The sequence below is a fragment of the Artemia franciscana genome, chromosome 21, assembly GCF_032884065.1.
Source record: "Artemia franciscana chromosome 21, ASM3288406v1, whole genome shotgun sequence".
Classification (NCBI taxonomy): Eukaryota; Metazoa; Arthropoda; class Branchiopoda; order Anostraca; family Artemiidae; genus Artemia; species Artemia franciscana.
The window spans coordinates 27,535,247-27,563,128 of NC_088883.1; the positions used below are offsets into that span (position 1 = coordinate 27,535,247).

At 34.6% G+C, this 27,882-nt stretch overlaps 1 protein-coding gene across 1 annotated transcript; it reads right to left on the bottom strand.

Annotated features, from left to right (window-relative positions):
• On the bottom strand, positions 1-27,854 carry LOC136040644 (protein C10-like). The gene is made up of 3 exons (XM_065724926.1): positions 27,789-27,854; positions 2,340-2,501; positions 1-243 (listed from the first exon to the last, which is right to left on the bottom strand). The coding sequence occupies exons 1-3, from the start codon at positions 27,829-27,831 to the stop codon at positions 122-124; spliced, it is 327 nt and encodes a 108-aa protein (XP_065580998.1). The 5' UTR covers positions 27,832-27,854; the 3' UTR covers positions 1-121.
• Positions 27,855-27,882: the final 28 nt, after the last annotated feature.

Here is a 27,882-nt window from a genome sequence, read left to right on the forward strand (position 1 = left end):
TTAACTAGAAAAACTCTTTTAAAAAAAACAATAATAGAACAAAAACCGTAATTGAGAAAAATATACACAATTATATTCCATCACTTCATATAACACAAACACAGTCACGTAACTATTCAATTTAAACACAGTTCTTGTAGTTCACAGGAGGTAGTAATAGACTCCTGACCTTGGTTAACAGTGTTTGAATTTCAGGGTCTTCTTTACCAACGGAAGAGGCCAATTGTAGAAATTGTGACGTCCCTGAAATAATAATGCAACAATAGAAGCATATTGTTGCCATTATAGGTACTTTTGCATTATTAGGTACACAGTCGAGAATGTGGATCTACAGATAAGACAGTAACCAGTTTTTGGCCGGCAGTATCCGAAGAAAATTAGCTTAGGCTCAGTTGAACTCTACGTTTTAGGTATATTTTCATTATTAAATATTTAATATATAGCGATGCTATTTTGATTGGATTAGGTTAGGTATTTAATATAATGCGTCTTGTGCGCCCCCCACCATAATTCTTTGTTGCAGCTTTCATAATTTCGTTGCTACCCCATTATCATTTCATAAATGAGTTCTGAAACCAAACTGACATTTTTTTCTTAATACAAGCAATACTTTAAAACAGGCAACATTAAAAAAAAAAAAAAAAAAAAAAAATCGAAACACTTTCGAAAAAAAAAAATCGTTCCGTATTTCGTAATTTGAATTTATATCCAAAAATCTTTCAATGAAAAATAAATAAATAAGAAAAATTAAGATCTACAAGACACGAAACAAAGTTAGACATATAGAAAAGGAAAAATATATTTTCTTTCTGTACATAGTTCAGTCAATCATTCTTCATTTTCTATCAACATTAATCGGATCTACTTCTATTAATGTTAACAAATGTTATTAATAATCACTAAAATTTATGTAAATTTCAACAGATTAAGGGTGACAGATTGCCGAAGATTGTCCTTTTTGGCCAAACGTCTAGGGCTAAGTGGAAAGCAGGTCGTCTTCGTCAAGGATGGGAGAATGTCATAAAGAAAGATTTAAAGGAAATGGAAACTTCTTGGGAGGGTGTGAAGAGGGGGAGGCTTTAAATAGACTGGGATGGAAGAGGAGTGCCTGTAGCTATGTTGGCATCAGGCGGCTTGGTGTTGCGGTGAGTTTTTAGTAGCAGCAGTAGTAAATTATAACAAATTTATAACAGTAAATTAAAACAGTAAATTTTATAACAAAAATTCATCAATTAAAAATAAATCAACAGATTAATCGAATCAAAAATTGATTAATTGAGCTTCTAGAAATGGCTTAAGCACGTATTCATGTATAAATGACTTAAGCATGCTAGCATGTATTCAGCCTAATTTCTAGAAAAATAGAAAAAGAATTAAAAAAAATTAAAAAAACAACAGATTAATCGAATCAAAAATTGATTGATTGAGCTTCTAGAAATGGCTTAAGCACGTATTCATGTATAATGACTTATGTATGTTAGCATGTATTCATCCTAATTTCGAGAAAAACAGAAAAAGAATAAAAAAAAAAATAAAAAATCAATTAAAAAAAAACAACAGATTAATCGAATCAAAAATTGATTGATTGAGTTTCTAGAAATGATTTAAGCACGTATTCATGTATAAATGACTTAAGCATGTTAGCATGTATTCAGCCTAATTTCTAGAAAAATAGGAAAAGAATTAAAAAATCAATTTAAAAAAACCAACAGATTAATCGAATTTTAAAATTGATTGATTGAGCTTCTAGAAATGGCTTAAGCAAGTATTCATGCATAAATGACTTAAGCATGTTAGCATGTATTCAGCCTAACCAGTTAACTATTTCTTGAAAAATAGAAAAAGAATAAAAAAATAAATAAAAAATCAATTAAAAAAAAAAAAACAGATTAATCGAATCAAAAATTGATTGATTGAGTTTCTAGAAATGATTTAAGCACGTATTCATGTATAAATGACTTAAGCATGTTAGCATGTATTCAGCCTAATTTCTAGAAAAATAGGAAAAGAATTAAAAAATCAATTTAAAAAAACCAACAGATTAATCGAATTTTAAAATTGATTGATTGAGCTTCTAGAAATGGCTTAAGCATGTATTCATGCATAAATGACTCAAGCATGTTAGCATGTATTCAGCCTAATTTCTTGAAAAATAGAAAAAGAATTAAAAAAAAAAAATTAATTTAAAAAACAACAACAGATTAATCGAATCAAAAATTGATTGATTGAGCTTCTAGAAATGGCTTAAGCACGTATTCATGTATAAATGACTTAGGCAAGTTAGCATGTATTCAGCCTAACCAGTTAATTACTTCGAGAAAAACAGAAAAAGAAAAGACCTTCTGAATCGCCAGGAAAATCATGTCTTCTTAGTATTTCCATTTGAAGGGCTACAGCTTCTGGAAATGACTTTAGCATGTATTCAAACATATCAGCTTCTATATTTCTCTGCCTCAGTTGTGCATGGCTTTCAAGGCAAGCAACCATATCCAAAAGAACAGCTGAAAGAGACATATTTGATTTGTTTTTACCAATCTTGAAGAGTTAAAGAACAGACAGAAGGGGTCTTTAAGTTTAATCTATCATATTAAATAAAACGGAAAAAATGGCCGTCACTCATTTTACACAAACAAACAAACGAAATATAAGAAACAGGAAAGAAGAAGAGAAATTGGCGAAGATAGAAGATAGTAGGAAAGGCAGTGTAGTTTTCGTCATTATTTACATCACTAATTTGTTAAATTTGGTTGCTAAATAAGGTTGGCAGTCAATTATGTTAGTGAAGTCACTTTCATTTATTTCATTATTACCTCATGTCCTACATTTTGTTTTGCGACGATTGCGGTCAGAATTTTTTTTTTTATATGACAAGTACTGTTCTCAACCTTAATTGCATAAAAAAATTGTAACAATAACAGCGAAAATACATACGAACGTTATTGTAGCAAGTGGATCTTTGAATAAGTAATAAGGAATCTGTTTCCTGAAACACAGAACTGAAACACAATTTTTAAGAAGTAGAATATAAATTGATGCATGCAATATTTTGGCTTTTTTTATTTTACTTTTTATTATGTTATTTTGTAGGACCCTTGGTTAGGGGTAAATGCATAAGCTTCACCCATCTATCAGCAAAACTTTGCTTGAACTTCTCTTAATTATAGGAGGTATTTATGCCTCCAAATATTGTTCCAATATTTTCAAAACATTTATTCAAGAAAACCAGCCGATTCCAGATATATCACAACAGTTCAGCATTTTCTAAAAAACCAGCATAGGTAATGCTATCTTGCAACCTTAAGAGGAAATCTCCAAAGTCTATATGTTAAGTAGAGTATTCGTATTCTTGATCTATTGTCGATTCTAAATTCTAATTCTAAAATCAAATTGGTCAAAAATTGGTAAAATCAAGTGGTCAACCTGCCTGAGACTCTAGATGGCCTTGCCTTTCTAAAAGCTGGCAAACAAGTATTGGTCCAATTAGAGAGTCATACTTACTCCCGCCGTTTACTGGTACCACTTAACAAAACACTTGGAAAACTATAGTTTCTACGTCTATCTTAGTTCTATGACCAACTACCTTAGTTCTGCCCTAAGAAAAACACATGGAAGAATGATATAAAGACTTATCTATTAAAAAAGGAAATGAAATCATTTTTATACAGTCCTAATAAGGGCTTATGCCAGATTTCCCTCTAATTCAATCGGACTTTCTGTCTTGGAATTTTCTACATTAGCCATGGCTTGATGCCCACAACTACTTGATTTTAATAAAAATCATTGATTTAGTTCAAAATTGTATAAAAATGATGTCAGTTCATTTGTTAATAAATAAGTCTATCTATCATCCGTCCATGTATCATTCCTAGAGCACAACTAAGGAGTTATTAATGACAAAATTTTTGGCTATTCAATCAGTTCCTTCTTTTTAATTGTTTTTATTGGTCTTTGGTATTCAGTTTTATATGCACAATTACCTTAATTTGCACTTTGGAGCAAAATTAAGCACAACTGGATTTGTTGTGCTCCGTGTCGAATTTTCATTACTGTGTTAGGGCCCAGTGAATACACCGTAATAGAGGTCTGCTGGAGAGATGCAATTTAAGCCCACTTGGTAACGGTGACCGCAAAGTAGGCGTGGCCTATGATGACCATTATCCAATAATTCGAAGCTAACACTGTCACAAAACAGCACCAGTATGCGAGATGTTTGTAATAAAATGTTTGTAGCTTTCTGTTTACCCAGAGTGACCCCTTCTAGGGCCTGGTTTTTAGGAAATAATTTTCTTAGGAGAGGAAACAAACTGTCTGCAAGAATCAATGGCAGATTATGTTCTGCCCAAAATAGACAGATGCGCTGTTCAATTTCTTTGGAATTGCTGTCTACAGTCAGAAGTTTTTCAATGCTGCCACTGCCAACCTTTGTCTCAATTTCATTGCTTGCTTTTACATGCTGCTTGGTCAGAGCATGTCTAGTCAACTCTGATTTCCCGCTATATTCATACTTCAAACAGAGCCTACAGTGTGGTACATAAGTAATTTTCTTTGACTTGTTTAATACTCTTTTCTCTATCCAATTTTTTATACATTGGTAACTTGAGCCACTTATCAACAATCTTTTGGTCAGATTTTTTCTTTGGGAATTACTTAAAATCATTACTCTACCCCAGATTTCCCTGAAAATCGTTACTTTTCCCCAGATTTCCCTTTCTCCCTAGGTTCAAAATAAGTATCCCTACAAGAAGTGATTTCTCCCTAAAATAGGGTAATCTCCCTAGAAGTGGAAGCTCTGAATTTAACCCCACTCGGTAACGGTGACCGCAAAGTAGGCGCGGCCTATGATGACAATTATCCAATAATTCGAAGCTAACATTGTCACAAAACAGCACCTTTGGATAGAGTATGCGAGATGTTTGGGTATGACAAGCAGCATCAGCCTCCCAACTCGTATGATGAGGTAGGCATCATTGGTTAATTAAATGGGATGCACGGTCCCATTAATATTTCTATGACTTGTGATTCCTTTCCTTGTCAAGTCTGGACTTAAAGGACTTATCAGCATTTCAGCTTGAAGACTATTATAATCGTTGACAGCACACAAGGAGAAGAAATCTTGCCGCGTTCGTATATTAACTGGAGGCTTTGAAAGCTTTTATGACTGGCCTCTTCTATGTTGCTAGCTTGAATGTTTGATAAAAATGGGGTTATTTGGATGTGCATCATACTTCTAGGCCAGCATCATATTACCATGGCTTCGTTTGAAAACAAGTGTGGGTAACTGCATGCACTCTCGTCTCTTGTTATAAGGGGGATCATGCATGCCAGCAATGGACTTCGTGGCGTGCATATTGACTCCCTCGATTAGGCAAGCATCATTCTTATAGTAAGGAGAGGTGAGACATGTACCTAAATCCAAAACATGCCGTTACTGTAGCGTTCCCTCTTGGGAAGTGACTGCTGCTTCCCTTGTTTTGCCCTTATGAAAAAGCCAAAGAAGTTTTCTTCCCCCCTTGGAAGAACACAAATAATACCATGGAGCAGCGTCAACCAGCTTGTAAGTCACAAGACCTCCAAAGGATGCAAGTCGAAGTGCTGTTTGCTGAAGAAGAAAAAGCAGAAACTTTGAACAGGGTTGAATGAAGGGAAAGTGTTTATAAGTTTGCGGTTTTTTATACAGGTTGAAATGACCATCAGCTTGCAGTAATTGACTAATTGGTTTACTTTGTTTGATAAATTGTATTTCAAATTTTGTTCGGGTAAACATACTTTCATAAAAACTAAATAAAAAAAATAAAAAAAACTCATATAAGAAAAGCTCAAGTTCAAAGTTGAAAAAGTATAACCAATGGCATCTATCTTAGGTAGTAGGTTATGAAAACTGAATCCAAATATTAGCTATTTCTGGTTATATAAACTTTTGCATTGCAAGTATACTTGTGTTCATGGTCACCCATAAGCTGATTTTTTGGGGGCTTACCTGGTCTAATTGGCACTTCTAATGCTGTATAATAGAGACCTAAAAAATATATATAGAAATAAAAGAAAGCATCATTCAGGCAGGGGACCCTCCCCCTTATGGGCGCCCAAGCTTGTGCTGGCCAAAAATGTGTTCACTTAATTTTCTTATGAGTGTAGATTTCTTTGGCTCTATGTTTTCAATGGTGACCTTTAGTGATTTGTCTAATGCTTGAGGTCAAATATGGATTTTTTTTCAAAAAGAGTAGAGTACACATTTTTATAAAATCACTTTATAGTTCAGGAAATAAAGCTATGAGGCTGAAAATACTTCCACTGGTTTTTATTTGTGGGTAATATTTTAGTTGGTTTTAATTTTTTCATTCGTGCGCGTGTGCTGTAATTTCAGTTATGGTCAGAACCTCAAGAAAATGTTGCACCTTATTTGCACTATTTATGTCACATTCCACCCTTGCATAGCTGATTAATGCTCCGTTGATAAAGGGGATGCAGAGGCAATCTATCAGCCTATATACAATTACCTCACGCATCCAATGCTTGAAATCAGCAGCATTTCAAAGAATAATTTGTGCCTTTGAGTTATTAAACAAAAAAGTTATTAATGTTGAGTTATTAATGATAAAAGGTGCTGTTCGCTCCTCAACGCCTCACTCCTCAACGCCTCACTCTTTAAACGAACAAAAATTATTCCGCAGATAAAAGGTGCTGTTCGCTCCTCAACGCCTCACTCTTTACACTTAAGTTTGATTCTTTGTCACAACTCTACTTTTTAAAACAATAAAAACTTTAGCATAAAACATGCATTGAGGAGGGGACAACCCCTTTTCAGGGAAAAGGGGCTATCCCCTCCATATACATGAAAATATTTCTGTTTCCTTTAAGTTTTAATGTTGCTCCTTACTTGCAGTTTAAAAAAACTTGTTTTTTGTATTTAATTTCTGAACGTTCAAGAATTCCGAGACTTTAATCTCTAATTGGTTTCTGGAACACTCCAGAAATGCCCCTTCCGTGAAAATGATTTCCCAGAAATTAAAACATGTGGATAATAGCTCCAAGATAATTGGGGGATCTGGTTATGCTCCAAGATAAAACCAGAACATTTTTCCATAAAAAAATTGGCAGAAACCTGAACGTACATGAAAATTTAAAACAAAATTTGCATATTAATTTTGGGAAACATATTCCGTATATGAAGAGTTGCCCCCTCCTTATTAACTTGTTCTTTACGTTAAAGCTGTTAGTCCTTTTAAAAAAGGTTCCTATCAAACAGTTCGTGGTAACGAACTGTAGTAAGGAGCGACCCGGCTCAATAGTAAACGAAACTCTAAAAAACGTTATGAGCCTGAAAAAATTTGCCTTATTTTAGAAAATAGGGGAAAATACCCCTTAAAGGTTACAGAATCTTAACGAAAATCACACCATCGCATTTGGCGTATCAGAGAACCCTACAGCAAAATTTCCAAGCTCCTATCTACAAAAATGTGGAATTTCGTATTTTTTGCCAGAAGACAAATCACGGGTGCGTGTTTATTTGTTTGTTTGTTTTTTTCCAAAGGGACATCGTATCGACCAAGTGGTCCTAGAATGTCGCGAAAGGGCTCATTCTAACGGAATTTAAAAGTTCTAGTGCCCTTTTTAAGTGACCAAAAAAATTGGAGGGCACCTAGGCCCCCTCCCACGCTCAATTTTTTCTCCAAAGTCAACAGATCAAAATTTTGAGATAGCCATTTTGTTTCGCATAGTCGAAAAACTATAATAACTATGTCTTTGGGAATGACTTACTCCCCCACAGTCCTTGGGGGAGGGGCTGCAAGGTACAAAGTTCGACCAGTGTTTACATATAATAATGGTGAAGTGTACAGTCGTTTTCAGGATTTTTTTTTGGTTTTGGGGGTGGGGTTGAGGGGAGGGGGCTATGTGGAAGGATCTTTCCTTGTAGAAATATGTCATGGGGGAACAGAAATTCAATGAAAAAGGCGCAGGATTTTCTAACATTACTATAAAAAACAAAGAAAAGATAAACGTGGAAAAGTTTTTTCAATTGAAAGTAAAGAGTAGCAGTGAAACTTAAAACGAACAGAGATTATTACGCATATGAGGGGTTCTAAAAATAATTTAGCATAAAGAGCGAGGTATTTACGAGGAGATAAATAACTCGCTCTTTATGCTATAGTATTTTTAGTAATTTCAACTATTTATTCTATGGCCTTTATGATTCAGGGGTCATTCTTAAAGAATTGGGACAAAACTTACGATTTAGTATAAAGAACGAGGTATTAACGAGGGTACGAACCCCCTCATACACATAATAAAGATTAAAGAATATAAAAGTCTGTTACGTAAGTTAATTCTTAAGTTACGTATATATTTTACTAATAAAAACATTCGTTAAAATTAAAATTTATAGTTGCCTTTTTATGTAACCGAAAAATGCAAGGCAACTAGGCCTCCTTCCCCATCCCTTATTTCTCAAAATCGTCAGATCAAAACTAAGAGAAAGCCATTTAGCCAAAAAAGGAATTAATATGCAAATTTCATTTTTATAATTTATGCGTGGAGAGCCAAAATCAAACATGCATTAATTCAAAAACGTTTAGAAATTACATAAAAAAACTAGTTTTTTTAACTGAAAGTAAGGAGTGACATTAAAACTTAAAACGAACAGAAATTACTCCGTATATGAAATGGGTTGTCCCCTCCGCAATCCCTCGCTCTTTACGCTAAAGTTTGACTCTTTGCCACAATTCTGCTTTAAAAAATAATAATAAAAGATTTAGCGTAAAGAGCGAGGGATTGCGAAGGGGGCAACCCATTTCATATACGAAGTAATTTCTGTTCGTTTTAAGTTTTAATGTCGCTCCTTACTTTAAGTTAAAAAAACTAGTTTTTTTATGTAATTCTAATTAAAATGCCCCTCGTGTTTCAGTAAACGCTCTTAGATATTTACGCCATCCATCTTTCGCCGTGTCAAATTTTAAACTCTCTAGTTTTGTATGCAACTGTTCCTGAAAAGTTGAAAACCCTCTCCTGATCTTTTAGGACCTTTATTTCATAAACACTAAACTTAATGAATCATATATCTTCAATCAGCATAATAATTTGATTCTTTTGATGGATATATTGATATTAGAATTAAATTCTTTAGAGTTTTGGTTACTACCTTAATCTTTCAGTTGAAAAGACATATTTTTCTAAATTTTAATTTCTGATTATTAATCAGATCATGCCGGAAAATCAAGCTCCTTCAAGGGGGTTTTAGGCACCATCTCCTGTCTCCAGTCTGCAATCACCGATACTCTTTCATAACTAATGATTGGAAATTTAAAAAAAGCTTATTATTCTGATTAAACTGCCATTCCGTTTCAGGAGCCGCTCTTAAAGAATTGGGACAAAAAGTCAAAACTTACAATTAATTAAAAGTACTCCTTATGCTAAAGTATGCGCATACTATATACTAAAGTATACGCAATAATTTCTGCCCATTTTAAGTTTTGATGTTGCTTCTTACTTTCAGTTAAAAAAGAACTCATTTTTCAAATTTAATTTCCAATCGTTCTCAAATAATACTGGCAAATCTGGCTCTCTTCCGTGAAAAATTCCTTCCCCCACGGAAAGCTCTTTTCACGTAAAAATACCCTCCCCTCTAGGGAAATTCCTCCAAGACAATTTCATTCTAGCTGAAAATTCCACCCATAAACATTCTTGTGGATGATCTCAGGTGAAAAATGTTCTTGTACACTTTCATTTGAAAAGACCAATTTCTGATTGTTTTTAAAATAATGCCGGTAATCCCCTCCCTGAAAAATTTCCCAACAAACAGCCAGCAAAAGAGTATTTTCAAGCAAACTTTTTTTTGGGGTGGGAGAGGGGTACAAAAAACTTTTAAAACGCATAAAAAATGTGAAATTAATTTCTACTCCCTTATGATTTATGCGTATATTTCTGGTCTATGCTTTTATTCTGAAAGTAAAGAATAACACAAAACCCCAAAAAAAGCAGAATTTATTCCGTACAGGAGGGGGATTGCTCCTTCTTTATCCACACCTCCACTTCAAGGTCAAATAAACTTCGGAATGTGCTCTTTTGATTAGAAATTGATATTTCTAGTCCTTTTTTGAAGTCCAAAGGGAGTGGAGACCAACCAGCCGCGTGAGCGCGATATTTTTCGGAAGCGGGGCAATTTCCATGTTTTTTTCTGGGGAAGGGTATTTTCCGTAAGGGTTTATTTTCCACGGAGTGTATTTTTCGGGGGGGGGGGGTAAACACCGGCCAACAAAAAGGAAAAGAAAAGATAAAAAAAAGACCGCTAGTAAAAAAAAAAAAAAAAGACCGCTTAGAAACGTCTAAAAATACGAAAAAAGGAATTGCAACTAATCAGGTGAAGAAGAGAAGGGGAAAATCGGAATTGCTCATGAATAAAACTAAAAGTAATTAAAATATAACCTATATTAGGCAGGAATTTTATTACCTGAATGGGGTTAGAGTGGCTTAAATACATTTTGTTTGTTTTTTTTTTGTGGGGGAGGGGGTCAATTGTTTTTGGTTCGTTTTCTTTTTTATCAATATTATTTCTAGTTTTCTTATCTCTTCTTGCACTGTTCTTGTTGTTCCATTCTTCCGGTTTCATATTGCTTTCGTTTTAATTATCTTATTGTACTAATATAAATGAATAATTAAATCTTAAAACGAGTTCAGCTAAAATTAAATATGCAAATCAAGCTTAAAACGAGCAAAACTATTTTACTATTGAAAATGAATTACTAATTAAATTATTATTACTAAATTATTATTACTAAATGACGATTATTACTAAATATTACGAAAATTATTACTAAATGAAACCCAAAACGAACAGAAACTAAATAAACAATCAGAGCCAACAAACATACAACATAAATGAATAAATAAACCTTAAAAAAGCTTAAATATACAAATCAAGATTGAAAAGCAAAAAAAAAAAACAATTCAAAGAACAGCATGGGTACTGCCTCCTTCCCTAGCTGTAAAAGTCTAAAACCTACTGCGTCATTGGCGCTTCGTTGAAAGCAAACTATGTTACAAATATTCTCTTTTCCAGTCATGAAATGAAATCTTATACTACTCAAGTTTTACTTAATCAATTTTATTTATTATAAAAAGAATTTTACTTTTTCAATTTTGTTTATTCAACTAGAATTGAACCTTTAACCTCCTAACAGTATATTAAACGATAAATGCATTCAATACCGTGTGGCAATTAATTGTTTCTCCTTGTACTATAAAAATATTACATTTAGATGCCTACTGGTACAGAAATTTTAGCCCACTTGGCGTGTGGGCAACTCTAGCAGACAACAAGCTGGACATAATCGACGAAATCAGGTTCCAATCCAGGTTTTTGGCCTGTTGAAAAATATGTTCAAACTACAACTGATTTGTTTTACTAAAGCTAGTTTGGCTAAGTCTAGTACAGAATTAAATATAAAAAAACAAGTTTTTTAACTGAAAGTAAGGAACGACATTAAAACGAACAGAAATTACTTCGTATATGAAAGGGGCTGCTTCCTCTACAACGCCCCGCTCTTTACGCTAAAGTTTCACTCTTTCTCTCAATTCTTCTTTTTAAAACAGTAAAGAACTTTAGCGTAAAGAGCGGGGCGTTGATGAGGAAGCAGCCCCTTTCATATACGAAGTAATTTCTGTTTTTTAAGTTTTAATGTCGCTCCTTACTTTCAGTTAAAAAAACTTGTTTTTTTATTTAATTTCTGAACGTTTTTGAATCAATGCATGTTATGATTTTGGCTCTCCGCAGAGGAATAATTAAAACGAAATTTGCATATTCGTTTTTTTTTTTGGCTAAATGGCTTTCTCATAGTTTTGATCGAATGATTTTGAGAAAAAATAAACGGGGGAGGAAGCTTATTTGCCCTCCGATTCTTTGGTTTACTTAAACCAAGGTTTACTTAAACCTTTACTTTTTTTGGTTTACTTAAACCAAAGGCAACTAGAGCTTTTAATTTTTTACGAATTTATTTATTAGTTAAAGGTATACGTAACTTATAAATTAGCTTACGTAACTAAAAAAAAAGAAAAAAAAAAAAAAAAAAAACACGCATCCGTGATCTGCCTTCTGGCAAAAAATACGAAGTTCCACATTTTTGTAGATAGGAGCTTAAAACTTCTACAATTGGGTTCTCTGATGCGTTGAATCTGATGGTGTGATTTTCATTAAGATTCTATGACTTTCAGGGGATGTTTCCCCCTATTTTCTAAAATAAAGCAAATTTTCTCAGGCTTGTAACTTTTGATGGGTAAGACTAAACTTGATGAAAGTTATATATTTAAAATCAGCATTAAAATGCAATTCTTTTGATGTAGCTATTAGTATCAAAATTCCATTTTTCGAGTTTTGGTTACTATTGAGCCGGGTCGCTCCTTACTACAGTTCGTTACCACGAACTGTTTGATAAAAGATAAAATAAGATATTTATTTCAAAGAATATCTACCCAAAGGGCTGAATTCCAATTTCAGAGTTAAAAATGTCATAAAAAACGAAAACTGGAAAATTGGCAGAGAATACCAAAACAAAAAAGGAAAAATCAGAATGAATAATCATTCTTCTGTCAATAATTTAACTGGAAATTGTCAATCAAAAAATAAAACGATAAAAGCTGGTCAACCTAAAAAATTAAAATGAATAAATATAGAAAGAAGTTCAAATGGACTTTAAAAAAAGGTGGGAGACTAAAGCAAGCAATAAATACCAACAAGAGCTAAGAGCTCATATGGCACTTGTGACGAGGCAAGAAGAGCTAAGAGCCAAGAGATCATATGGTATGAGATCTAGCAAAATTCTATGAATCAATAGATTGATTTAAAAGGAAAATAAGAGGCTTAATTCCGGTCAGGATTTAAAATAAGAGCTCTGAGTCACGATGTCCTTCTAAATATCATAATTCATTAAGATCCGATCACCCACTCGTATGTTATAAATACCTAATTTTTCCTCTCCCTTTAGCCCCCCAGATGGTCGAATCTGGGAAAATGACTTTATCAAGTCAATTTGTGCAGCTCCCTGACACGCCTACCAATTTTCATTGTCCTAGCACGTGCAGAAACAACAAACTCGCCAAATCACTGAACCCCTCCCCTAACTCCCCCAAAGAGAGCGAATCCAGTACGGTTCCGTCAATTACCTATAAAGGACATTTGCTTATTCTATCCACCAAGATTCGTCCCGATTCCTCCACTCTAATTGTTTTCCAAGATTTCTCCCTCCAACTCCCCCCAATGTCAAAAGATCAGAGCTCTGAGACATGAATTCCTTCTAAATATCAAATTTCGTTAAGATCCTATCACCTCTTCGTAAAATAAAAATACCCTAATTTTCACGTTTTCCAAGAATTCCGGTTTCCCCCTCCAGGATCTGGTCAGAATTTAAAAATAGAGCTTTAAAGCGCAAGACCCTTCTAAATATTAAATTTCATTAAGATCTGGTCACCCTTTCGTAAGTTACAAATACCTCATTTTTCCGAATTATCCCCCCCCCCCAACTCCACCAAAGAGAGCAGATCCGGTCCGATTATGTCAGTCACGTGTCTTAGACAGGTTCTTATTCTTCCCATCCAGTTTCCTCCTGATCTCACCGCTTTAAGTATTTTCTAAGATTTCCGGTTCCCCTCAACTGCCCCCTGGATCCGGTTGAGATTTAAAATAAGAGATCTGAGTCACGAGATCCTTCTAAACATGAAGTTTCATGAATATCCAATCACTCCTTCGTAAGTCAAAAATACGTCATTTTTTCTAATTTTTCAGAATTAACTCCCCCCCCCCCAATAGCACGGATCCGTTCCAATTATGTAAATCACGTATCTAAGACTTCTGCTTTTTTCCCACCAAGTTTCATCCTGATCCCTCCAATCTAAGCGTTTTCCATGATTTTAGGTTCCTTACCCCAAACTCCCTCCAATGTCACCAGATCCGGTAGGGACTTAAAATAAGAGTTTTGAGACACGATATCCTTCTAAATATCACAATTTCATTGAGATCCGATCACCCGTCTGTAAGTTAAAAATACCTCATTTTGTCTAATTTTTCATAATTACCCCCCCCCCCCAACTACCCCAATGAGAGCGGATCCGTTCCGGTTATGCCAATCATGTATCTAGGACTTGTGCTTATTTTCCCACCAAGTTTCATCCCGATTCCTCCACTCTAAGTGTTTTCCAAGTTTTAGGTTTCCCCCTCCCAACTCCCCCCCATGTGACCAGATCCGGTCGGGATTTAAAATAAGAGCTGTGAGACACGATATCCTTCTATTAAATTTCATTGAGATCCGATAACTCGTTCTTAAGTTAAAAATACCTAATTTTTTCTAATTTTTCAGAATTAACCCCCCCCCAACTACCCCAAAGAGAGCGGATCCGTTCCGGTTATGTCAATCATGTATCTAGATTTGAGATTATCTAGATAGATAATCTGCTTATTTTTCCCACCAAGTTTCATCCCGATCTCTCCACTCTAAGTGTTTTCCAAGTTTTAGGTTTCCCCCTCCCAACTTGCCCCCCCCCCAGTGTCACCAGATCTGTTCGAGATTTAAAATAAGAGCTCTGAGACACGATATCCTGGGACCGACAGACCGACAGAATTTGCGATTGCTATATGTCACTTGGTTTATACCAACTGCAATAAAAACCTGGGCAGTACCCCCATCCAATAACAAATAAAGAAAGAGAAACTAGCTGGATATTTTATTTATTTTTCAGTAATGAATGGGACAAAGATATTTTCATATCTGAAGGTAAAGCAGCAAGTCAATAATTTAACTGGAAAGTGTCAATTAAAAAAATACAAAGATAAAATGCTGGCAAAACTAAAAAAATAATATGAATAAATATAGAAACAAGTTAAAAGGGACTTTAAAAAAAAGGGTGGGAGACTAAAGCAAGCAAATAAATACTAAAAACCTGAGGAGTAGCACCATCAAATAAAAAATAAAGAAAGAGAAACTAGCTGGATATTTTATTTATTTTTTCATTAATGAATGACACTAAGATATTTTCATATTTGAATGTAAAGCAGAAAGTCAATAATTTAACTGGAAAGTGATAAATAAAATGATAAATTCTGGTCAAACTAAACAAAATAAACAACTAAACATAGATAAAAAATATAAAAGGGACATTAAAAAAAGGGTGGGAGAGTTAAACAAGCAATTGAGTACCAAAAAACTGGGCAGTACCACCATCCAATAAAACATAAAGAAAGAGAAACTAGCTGATTTTTTTTTCAGTAATGAATTGGACAGAGATATTTTCATATCAAACAGTTTGTGGTCAAACAGTTCGTGGTAACGAGCTGTAGTAAGGAGCGACCCGGCTCAATAGTAAACGAAACTCTAAAAAACGGAATTTTGATGCTAAAATTTACATCAAAAGAACCGGATTTTTATGCTGATTTTAAATATATAAGTTTCATCAAATTTAGTCTCTGTCATCAAAAGTTACGAGCCTGAGAATATTTGCATTATTTTGGAAAATAGGGAGAAACACCCCCTAAAAGTCATAGAATCTTAATAAAAATCACACCATCGCATTCGGCGTATCAGAGAACCCTAAAGCAAAAGTTTCAAGCTCCTATCTACAAAAATGTGGAATTTTGTATTTTTTGCCAGAAGACAGATCACGGGTGCGTGTTTATTTGTTTGTTTGTTTGTTTTGTTTTTTTTTCTTTTCCCCAGGGGTCATCGTATCGACCAAGTGGTCATAGAATGTCGCAAGAGGGCTCACTCTAACGGAAATGAAAAGTTCTAGTGCCCTTCTTAAGTGACCAAAAATTTAGAGGGCACCTAGGCCCCCTCCCACGCTCATTTTTGTCCAAAGTCAACGGATCAAAATTTTGAAATAGCCATTTTCTTCCGCATAGTAAAAAACCATAATAACTATGTCTTTGGGAATGACTTACTCCCCTAAAGTCCATGGGGGAGGGGCTGCAAGTTACAAACTTCGACCAGTGTTTACATATAATAATAGTTATTGGGAATAGTAGACACGTTTTCAGGGTATTTTTTTTTGGTTTTAGGGGTGGGATTGAGGGGAAGGGGATATGTGGGAGGATCTTTCCTTGGAGAAATATGTCATGGGGGAACAGAAATTCAATGAAAAGGGCGCGAATTTTATAAAATTACTATAAAAAAACAATGAAAAAATAAACATGGAAAAGATTTTTTCAATTGAAAGTAAGGAGTAGCATTGAAACTTAAAACGAACAGAGATTATTACGCATATGAGGGTTCTAATAATACTTTAGCATAAAGAGCGAGGTATTTAGGAGGAGATAAATACCTCGCTCTTTATGCTATAGTATTTTTAGTAATTTTAACTATTTATTCTGCAGCCTTTCTGATTCAGGGATCATTCTTAAAGAATTGTGATAAAACTTACGATTTAGTGTAAAGAGTGAGGTATTAACGAGGGTACAAACCCCCTCATATACATAACAAAAATTTAAGAATATAAAAGTTAGTTACGTAAGTTAATTCTTAAGTTACGTATATCTTTTACTAAATAATAAAAACATTCGTTAAAAATTAAAATTTATAGTTGCCTTTTTATGTAACCAAAAGATTGCAGGACAACTAGGCCTCCTTCCCCACCCCTTAATTCTCAAAATCGTCTGATCAAAACTAAGAGAAAGCCATTTAGCCAAAAAAGGAATTAATATGCAAATTTCATTTTAATAATTTATGAGCGGAGAGCCAAAATTAAACATGCATTAATTCAAAAACGTTCAGAAATTAAATAAAAAACTAGTTTTTTAACTGAAAAGGAGCGACATTAAAACTTAAAACGAACAGAAATTTCTCTGTATATGAAATGGGTTGTCCCCTCCGCAATCCCTCGCTCCTATGCTAAAGTTTGACTCTTTGCCACAATTCTGCTTTTTAAAACAATTAAAAACTTTAGCGTAAAGAGCGAGGGATTGCGGAGGGGACAACCCGTTTCATATACGGAGAAATTTCCGTTCGTTTTAAGTTTTAATGTCGCTCCTATTCAGTTAAAAAAACTAGTTGTTTTTTTTTTATTCTTTAATCAAACAGTTCGTGGTAACGAACTGTAGTAAGGAGCGACCCGGCTCAATAGTAAACGAAACTCTAAATAACGGAATCTTGATGCTAAAATATACATAAAAAGAATCGGATTTTCATGCTGATTTTAAATATATAAGTTTCAGCAAATTTGGTCTTTGTCATCAAAAGTTACCAGCCTGAGGAAATTTGTCTTATTTTAGAAAATAGGGGAAAACACCCCCTAAAAGTCACAGAATCTGAACGAAAATCACACCATCGCATTCAGCGTATCAGAAAACCCTATAGCAAAATTTTCAGCCTTCTATCTACAAAAATGTGGAATTTCGTATTTTTTGCCAGAAGACAAATCACGGGTGCGTGTTAATTTGTTTGTTTTTTTCCCCAGGGGTCATCGTATAGACCAAGTGGTCCTAGAATGTTGCAAGAGGGCTCATTCTAACGGAAATGAAAAGTTCTAGTGCCCTTTTTAAGTGACCAAAAAAATTGGAGGTCACCTACGCCCCCTCCCACGCTCATTTTTTCTCCAAAGTCAACAGATCAAAATTTTGAGATAGCCATTTTGTTCCGCATAGTCAAAAACCTTAATAACTATGTCTTTGGGAATGACTTACTCCCCCACAGTCCCTGGGGGAGGGGCTGCAAGTTACAAACTTCGACCAGTGTTTACATATAATAATGGTTATTGGGAAGTGTAGAGTCGTTTTCAGGGGATTTTTTTTGGGTTTTGGGGGCGGGGATGAGGGGAGGGGGCTCTGTGGGACGATCTTTCCATGGAGAAATATGTCATGGGGGAACAGAAATTCAATGAAAAGGGCGCAGGATTTTCTAAAATTACTATAAAAAAAAACAATGAAAAAATAAACATGGAAAAATTCTTTCAATTGAAAGTAAGGAGTACCATTGAAACTTAAAACAAACAGAGATTATTACGCATATCAGGGGTTCTAAAAAATACTTTAGCATAAAGAGCGAGGTATTTAGGAGGAGATAAATACCTCGCTCTTTATGCTAAAGTATTTTTAGTAATTTCAACTATTTATTCTACCGCCTTTCTGATACAGGGGTCATTCTTAAAAACTCGGCACCAAACTTACGATTTAGTGTAAAGAGCGAGGTATTAACGAGGGTACATAACCCCTCATATACATAATAAAAATTTAAGAATATAAAAGTTTGTTACGTAAGTTATTTCTTAGGTTACGTATATTTTTTACTAATAAAAAAAATCGTTAAAAATTAAAATTTATAGTTGCCTTTTTGTGTAACCGAAAAATTGCATGGCCACTAGGCCTCCTTCCCCATCCCATATTTCTCAAAATCGTCTGATCAGAACTAAGAGAAAGCCATTTAGCCAAAAAAGGAATTAAAATGTAATATTTATTTTAATAATCTATGTGTGGAGAGCCAAAATCAAACATGCATTAATTCAAAAACGTTCAGAAATTACATAAAAAAACTAGTTTTTCTAACTGAAAGTAAGGAGCGACATTAATACTTAAAAAGAACAGAAATTACTCCGTATATGAAATGGGTTATCCCCTCCGCAATCCTTCGCTCTTTACGCTAAAGTTTGACTCTTACCACAATTCTGCTTTTTAAAACAATTAAAAGCTTTAGCATAAAGAGCGAGGGATTGCGGAGGGGACAACCCATTTCATATACGGAGTAATTTCTGTTCTTTTTAAGTTTTAATGTCGCTCCTTACTTTCAGTTAGAAAAACTATTTTTTTTATGTAACAAGTAAGGAGCGACCCGGCTCAATAGTAACCGAAACTTTAAAAAATGGGATTTTGATACCAATAGTTACATCAAAAGAATCGCATTTTAATGCTGATTTTAAAAATATAAGTTTCACCAAGATCAGTTATACCCATCAAAAGTTACGAGCCTGAGAAATTTTTGCCTCATTTCAGAAAATAGGGGAAACACCCCTTAAAAGTAATACAATCTTAGTGAAAACACACCATCAGATTCAGTGTATCAGAAAACCTTATTGTAGAAGTTTCAAGCTCCTATCTACAAAAATGTGGAATTTCGCATTTTTTGACAGAAGACAGATCACGGAGGCGTGTTTATTTGTTTGTTTTGTTTGTTTTTTCCCAGCGGTGATCGTATCGCTTGAGTGGTCCTAGAATGTCACGAGAGGGCTCATTTTAACGAAAATTAAAAGTTCTAGTGCCCTTTTTTAGTGACCAAAAAAATGCAGGGCACCTAGGCCCCCTCCCACGCTCATTTTTTCCCAAAAGTCACCGGATCATAATTCTGAGATAGCCATTTTATTCACCATAGTCGAAAAACCTAATAAGTATGTCTTTAGGGACGATTTACTGCCCCGCAGTCCCCGTGGCAGGGGCTGCAAGTTACAAACTTTGACCTGTGTTTACATATAGTAATGGTTACTGGGAAGTGTTAAGACATTTTCAGGGGGATTTTTTTGTTTAGGGGGGAGATTTGAGGGAAGGGGGGTTACGTGGGAGGATATTTCCATGGAGAAACTTGTCATGGGGGAAGAGAATTTCAATGAAGGGGGTGCAGGGTTTTCTAGCATTATTTGAAAAAAAAACAATGAAAAAATAAATATTAAAAGTTTTTCTACTGAAAGTAAGGAGCAGCATTAAAACCTAAAACGGACACAAATTATTACGCATATGAGGGGTTTACCTCCTCGTTATACCGCACTCTTTACGCTACAGTATTTTTAGTAATTTCAACTATTTATTCTACGACCTTTGTGAGTCAGGGGTCATTCTTAGGGACAAAACTTAAGCTTTAGGATAAAGAGCGAGGTATCGACAAGGGTTGAACCCCCTCATACACGCAATAAAAACATACGAATATAGAAGTTCGTTACGTAAATTAATTCGTAAGTTACGTATATTTTTTACCAATGAAAACGTTTGAAAAAATTAAAAGTTCTAGTTGCTTTTTTAAGTAATCAAAAAATTGGAGGGCAACTAGGCCTCCTGTCTCGCTCCTTTTTTCTCAAAATCATCCGATTAATTGCAATTAATTAATATACAAATTTCGTTTTAATTATTTATGTGCAGACAGCCAAGATCAAAACATGCATTAATTCAAAAACATCCAGAAATTAAATAAAAAAAAACAAGTGTTTTTAAATGAAAGTAAGGAGCAACATTAAAACTTCAAACGAACAGAAATTACTCCGTATATGAAAGGGGCTTTTCCTCTTCAACGCCCCGCTCTTTACGCTAAAGTTTCTAACTGTTTTAAAAATAGAGTTAAGAGAAAGAGTCAAACTTTAGCGTGGAGAGCGGGGCGTAAAAAAACTTGTTTTTTTTTATTTAATCTGAAGGTAAAGCAGCAAGTCAATAATTTAACTGGAAAGTGTCAATTAAAAAAATAAAAAGATAAATACTGGTCAAACTAAAAAAAAATAAAACAATTAAACAGAGAAAAAAATATAAAAGGGACATTAAAAAAAAGGTGGTAGACTAAAACAAGCAAATAAGCACCAAAAGCCTAGGCAGTACCACCATCCAATAAAAAATAAAGAAAGAGAAACTAGCCGGATATTTTTTTTTTTTTCAGTAATGAATAGGACAAAGATATTTTCATATTTGAAGGTAAAGCAGCAAGTCAATAATTTAACTGGAAAGTTTCAATTATAAAAATAAAAAGATAAATGCTGGTCAAACTAAAAAGAAATAAAACAATTAAACATAGAAAAAATATAAAATGGACATAAAAAAAAGGGCAGGAGACTAAAACAAGCAAAGAAGTATCAAAAAACGGGGCAGTACCACCATCCAATAAAAAAAAAGATAAGAGAAACTAGCTGGATTTTTTATTTATTTTTTCAGCAATGAATGGGAGTAAGGAAGTCTCATATCTGAAGGTAAAGCAGCAAGTCAATAATTTAACTGGAAAGTGTCAATTAAAAAAATAAAAAGATAAAATGCTGTTAAAACTAAAAAAAATAAAACAATTAAACATAGAAAAAATATAAAAGGGACATCAAAAAAATGGTGGTAGACTAAAACAAGCAAATAAGTACCAAAAAACTGGGCAGTACCACCATCCAATAAAAAGAAAGAAAAGAGAAACTAGCTGGATTTTTTATTTATTTTTTCAGCAATGAATGGGAGTAAGACATTCTCATATCTGAAGGTAAAGCAGCAAATCAATAATTTAACTGGAAAGTGTCAATTAAAAAAATAAAATGATAAAATGCTGGTCAAACTAAAAAAATAGAACAATTAAACATAGAAAAAATATAAAAGGGACACAAAAAAGGTGGTAGACTAAAACAAGCAAATAAGTACCAAAAGCCTGGGCAATAGCACCATCCAATAAAAAATAAAGAAAGAGAAACTAGCTGGATATTTTATTTACTTTTTCAGTAATGAAAGGAACAAAGATATTTTCATATCTGAAGGTGAAGGAACAAATGGAGATAAAACAGGAATGGGTTCAGAAAAACTCCAGGTGGAATCTGGATGGGGAATTATGTTTAGGGAAAAGACTTTCTATGTGAGGGTTTGGTATTGAAATTTTTTGCAAAATGGAGGCACAACATAACTCTCCTCCACTCAAGGGTTTTCAACCTAGCTTTTCTTAAATGCAGAGGGTGTGGCACCTTACCTTCGTTGAAAATTATTTGCTTGGCTCTTTTTGGATGGCTTCAAATTTTTCTGATTTTTCTCAGGAAATACCAGAGTGCCATACTCAATAATTATATTTAAGATGCATGCGGGAAATAAAAATCCTTAAGGACTTGTAATGGATGACACTAAATTTACTGAGAAACTTAAGGAGGGAGATAGATGCATTAACCCTATGAATGATATCTCAAACACAGATATCCTCCTTTAAATTAGAAGCAATTGTGGTGCCAAGAAGTTTAAAGGAGGAAACAGAAATTTCAGGAGAGATTTAAGAAAATATATTGGCATTATCATAGACTTAGAGGGGTCTACTCTCATGTCCTAGTCCAAGGCATCCTCTCCAATTTCATTGAGGGTGCTCACAGGGTTGCTTGCTACAATTCCAAAGCAAATTTCAACAACCGTTAGGTCACCAACAAATTTTCCTCTGTCAGGAAAATCCTTAGGAAGGCTGTTAACCATAACTGAAAAGAGAAGGGGACCAAGGAGAGAAACTTAGGGTGTTCTATTAAAAGGGTATTTTATTATTCTATAGGGCATTCTATTAGGGTAACAGGGAAAATATTTAAATAATCATTCTGGGTTTGACTACCTGCAATCTATACTATAAGAACAAGGTAACTAATTTTACCAGGAAAGAACCAATATTGAAAATCCTTAGCAAGGCTGTTAACCCTAACTGAAAAGGGGAGGGGGCCAATGAGAGTACCTTAAGGTGTTCCATTGAGAAATGGGAAAAGATTTAAATAATCATTCTGGTTTTTGACTACCTCAAATCTATATGAAAAGGAGGCAACAAATTTCACCAGGAAACAATCAACATTGAATTCACTCACAAGTTTTTCAACTAACATACTGTGGTAACAAGGTCAAATACTTTTAAAGACTACAAAAGATAAATTTAGCCATAAATTAGGCTTTTCAAGGATTTTTCCCAAAATAGTTCATAAGAAAAACAAGGTAGTGGGAGGTAGAAGTGGAATTGAGTTTCCTGAATAGCCACAGGTCATTAAGAGGTAGGATTTCTTTCCTTTAGCCAATCTGAAAGGAATCCTTCATATAGTCTTGAGAATATGGGTGGAAGAGAAATAGTCCAAATACCTTCAAAACTAGGCTTTCTGTTTTCTTTTTCAAAAAGGTTATGAAACCCAGTTTCCACATCATTAGAATAGACCAGACTTGGTAATCTTGTTGGAATGGACAGAAAAGAGCATTGAAAGGGAGTCACTGAAAGCTCTAATAAGAGAAAACAGGACATCCAAAGGACAAACACTTGTTTTCTTGGTTTCTAAATTCTTCTTTCTATCTCAGACAGGGAAATGGAGAGAAAAGAAGGGGAAAGATCACCATTTGGTAATTGATAAGACAATGCTGGATAACTCTGGAAAATGGAAGCAAGGAATTTGTTAAGATTATAGGTGGTAATGTCATGGGACTTGGGTAGGTGCAATACAAGAAAGATAGAGTTTATAACCTATAAGCCAACATAAAATGCTGCCACTGATTTATTGACCAGGCTGATGATAAAAATTCTAATAGGTAATCTTCCTGTAGACACTCAAAATACCTTCCCATGGCATAACTTAGGCAAAAGATTCAATCTTGAAAGCATAACTTACCACACTTAGCCTTTGACAAGGTTTTGCCTTACAAGCTTTACTTATTCCAAAATAGCAAACAGTCTATCATCTTACTTTTTTTCATCCCAAATTTTAAAACAATTTGGTGACAGTGGATTTTATGTCTTGTTCTGAACTAGACATAATATAACACTATTCTTACTTCATCATCTTCATGACATGTCTGTTTGCAAGAATTTAAGAGTTACTTCCAGTTTAACAGCATTGCTCTATACAGAATCGCTTTACATAGTCCAAGGCTATGCTCAGTACTTGTTTTAATAATTTTTTAATGGCATGATATCATTTAATAGCCTACAATCAGCAAAATATGCTTAGGCCATGAAAATGGAAATGAAATTGAGCAATTTATTAAATTGATTTACTGAATAAAAACATTACTTATTTTTTTGTGCAGACCAATGAAGACATAAATTTTTATTCAAGAAGTGACAATAAAGGGAGCAGACTTCCTGGAGTAACAAAAGTTCAGCATAAATTAGCTGTAAATATATTTAAAGGTGTAAGTCATCTACTTACATTGGCTTGCCTGGTTTTACTAACTGTTTTTTTGTTTTTTTTTATCATTTGACTTAGATACATTAGGTGAACAACTTCAGGGGACTGCACAACTTCCAACGGTGACAGAATCACTTTCCAGTAAAAGTTAAAAATTCATAATTATCTGCATGCAACAGAAAGTGCTTATATATAGAAAGCTTTTTAACAGAAATTGCAACAGAGAGAAAGTTATTCCAGAGCTAATTAGGGTTTTGCAGTATATCTAACTTGAGTCTACTATGGGCTACACAGAAGAATTCAGGCAAATTCAAAACTATAGGGCACATCTAGAACAACTTGATGAAGTAAAAGAGAGGGTGAGACTTGTTCTAGAATTTCATCAGTTACATGTCTGAAGTAAGAGGACCTAGAAAACCAGTTACAAGCCTGATACCTCTCTTAATTTGGTGAGGATCTAATGTTGTATGCCTACCATTCTATTTGGCAACAGCTTTTGAACTCTGATTGCAGGTTCTAAGACTTTTCCCTTTCCTACTCCTACTCCTGCTAACTCCTTTTCCTTTTGTTCATTAATAAAATCAAAAAGGGCAATGAAAGCACAACAATGATCTATGCAGACAATACTAAACCATATAGAAATAGTATCCCCAACAGACACCATTATTCTTCAACACTTTATTGTCAGGCTAACAATTAATCTACAGAGCCAAAGTCTGAATAGTAACCTGCATAGGAAACATGGGAGATCACCTATTTTATAGTTAATTTATAACCTAATTAATTTATAACCCCTTTATAACCTATTTATAGAAGAGTCTGAAAGAGATCTTGGCATCATCATTGACTCTGAATTAATGTTCCATAGATATACAAAAATAAATCCCCTCAAAAGTACTACAATAAATAGAACTAATCAGATTGAGTTTTAAACACCTTGACAACCTGGTATTTCCTAAGCTCTATAAATAATCTATGGGGTCTTCTAAAGAATATGGTAAGATTATTTGAGCAGCCAACTACAAAGAAAGACTGTTGAAATAGAAAATATCCAGTAGCATAGCCTACTACAAAATCTTCCAGAATTTAATGAGATAAAATGCAAAGGGTCAACTACTAAAATTATAGTTGACCCTTTTATTGATAATTAAAATTATAGGAGGATCTACCACCTTATCTCATTGGCAAATGCAATTTAAGGTTTAAGGTATACCTACCTTCCCTAAACCACACACAACAAAACCAAATACAAACATATAAAGCAAAACAGACTGGAAAAACTCAGCTCTGAAAAATATTTTCAGCCTACAAAACTTCAAACACAAGAGGCCAACCACAAAAAGCCTGTAGAAGACTAGCCCATGATATAACTTAGGCTTTGCTGTTCTACAAAGGCTCTCATAGAGTCACTGAACAGAAATGATGAAGAAACCTTAATGTTTGGTAAAATTCTAGTTGATTGACTTTTGGCCAACTTGGAAAGGGGTTAGGTTAGGAAAATGAAACTTTCAGGGATGGTTCTAAAGGCTAAATTATGTCCTGGGAAGGTATTTTGAAGTACCCACCTATGCTCCTTTTCTCTCTAGAGGGCCCTAAAATTTGCCTACATGACAGGTTCTATACCTATTGAAATTTTGACAAAACAACATTTTTCCTTAATTTTCAGTTACCAGTTGCCTTTTCTCCGCCTTTAGTTTTCAAAATGCAATTCCTGTTATTTGAGTAGAATTCTGAGCCATATTAATGTTTTTTTTTCAAAACTTAGGATATGCATTTGCATATCTTTAAAACCTTGTAAATTGGGATTGAGTGAAATTGTAAAGCTGAAAATAATTTTGTTGTACTTTATTCAAGTAGAAGACCTATTTTGCAAAGTTTCACTTTTATAAAACACATATTTTTAAAGGTCATCAAAGGTCAGGGCCCTCTAGAGAGAGAAGGAGTAGAGGTGGGTACTTCAAAATACCTTACTGGGACATACTTTAGCCTTTAGACTCATCCCTGAAAGTTTCATTTTCCTAACCTAACCCCTTTCCAAGATAGCCAAAAGTAAATCAACTAGAATTTTACCCAATATTTTTTTACAAAAATAAAACACTGTAGAGGCTATATGGTTTAGCTATTTTTCACTATCTTGGAAAGAAGTTAAATTAGGAAAATGAAACTATCAGTAATGAATCCAAGGCAAAAAACACAGCCTGGGAAGGTATTGCTGAGCTTTTATGCTAAACCTTGTCTGTTTTCTAGCTGAAGTCTCAGCAATTTGCCTCCTTTACAGGTCTACACCTACTGAAATTTGATAAAACCCTAATTTTACCTTAATTTTCAATTAACAGTTTCTTTTTCTCTGGTTTTAGTTCTGAAAATACAATTCCTGTTATTTGAATAGGATTTTAGGCCATACCAATTAGTTTTTTTTTTTATTTAGGTAATGTGTTTGCAGATCTTAGAAACTTCATAAATTGGGATTAAGCAAAGTTGTGAAGCTGAAACAAGTTCTCTTGTACTTCAGTTAAGTGGAAGATCTGTTTTACAAGGTCTCACTTTCAAAACACAGATATTTCAGAGACCACTGCCCTATAAAGGGGAAGGAGTAGCCAAGTAGCAGGTAGCCTATTCTAATTCAAAATACTTTTGCAGGACATACTTTAGTCCGTAGGGAACAGAACTAAAAGAATCTCAGCCTTGCAGTGATGGTACTCAAATACTATATGATAAAAACATCTGTCTCTCAGCCAAGCTCAAAGGCTGGACATGCAATTTGTGTTCAAAATATAGACATTCCATGTGTCCTGCAGTTTGCATGGAATCACATGTCTAGCTGTGTTCATCTTCATAATGTGAGCCAAGTGACCCATCCTCCAGGGTCATTCTAATGAATGTTTCAAATTCTCCCTCAAACAAGGCCAATGCAATTGCACACCTCAAGCCATGCTCTATTAGGGCAAGCTCACCTTCACTCCCTTTAGTCTTGCAGAGTGGAATCCATGATCCTTGAATCACAGAGCCACTCTAGTCCCCAATATGACTATTTTTCACTACAAATTCACACATAGAAAATATACATCAAGATTTCAGGAGCATGTTGGCATATTGCTTGCAAAATCAATGCTACATTAGTGCAGTTGCAGTGCAAGACTTTGGCTCACCTGAGGACTTTTCTGCCTCTCTTTTGACCAAGCCAATCCTTCATCTTGCACCACTTGGGCCCTCAGGAAGGGTAAAGAGTGCTTCCCAGGCCCCACCAAAATGTTGCTGGGGCAGCAACTACCACAGTATTAGTAATCTAATGTCCACTATTTTTCAGATGGCATGACTTTGGTCCTCATCCACAACTCAAGATTTGTCACAAGCTTTGCAGGCTCTCATCTCTTCACAACAACTCCCATCTGCAGAGCCAGATCCCAATCTATTATTGCTGCCAAAAATCCCACTACCATCCTAGAATGATGGCCATAGATACCAAGACCTTGAGACAATACCCAGTCATCATCTTGAGATCCCCCACACAAACATAGGTAGCAACACTAACCTCAATGTTGGGTTTGTCTCAACAGGGAGGTCAAAGTAGGCTAATTCCATTGACTAGCTACCTTTACAAGCTTTGCATGCTCCAACTCCTCTGAGAACCCCCACTACAGAGCTAGTCAAGTCCTCATAGTCAGTCAATGGTCTCACCAATTCTCCATTAGTCAACACACCAAACTTTTTAGGCAAATCCACCACAATGGACTGCCGTCAAAGCCCACCATTCCTCAAGACTCCGTTGAGCACTCCATGGCACTAAAGGCAGCTTGCCCTTGTCGCCCCCCCCCTTTGAACGGCCATAGAACAACCATATTTAGTTCCTAACATAGGTAAATATCACCCTAGATCCTTCCCTGTAAGTTCAGTTTCTAGCCTATCCCATTTCCAGGACAGCAAAAGTAGCCAAACTAGAATTTTACCATAAATTTTAATAACAGAGTTATATCAACCTTTAATTTTTTCGTAGCTACAGCTGCTGTTTACACCATCCATGTTTCTTGGATTTAAAATTCCCGCTGAAGTTTATCAATGGCGAGGCTCTTC

Bases quoted from the DNA above. Each gene is read 5' to 3' on its own strand.
- LOC136040644 (XM_065724926.1), bottom strand. From the start codon at position 27,831: ATGGATGGTGTAAACAGCAGCTGTAGCTACGAAAAAATTAAAG. The intron at 2,502-27,788 runs GTTGATATAACT...TGTCTCTTTCAG, and splicing joins TAGCTACGAAAAAATTAAAG to CTGTTCTTTTGGATATGGTT. The intron at 244-2,339 runs GTCTTTTCTTTT...TTATTATTTCAG, and splicing joins TTTTCCTGGCGATTCAGAAG to GGACGTCACAATTTCTACAA.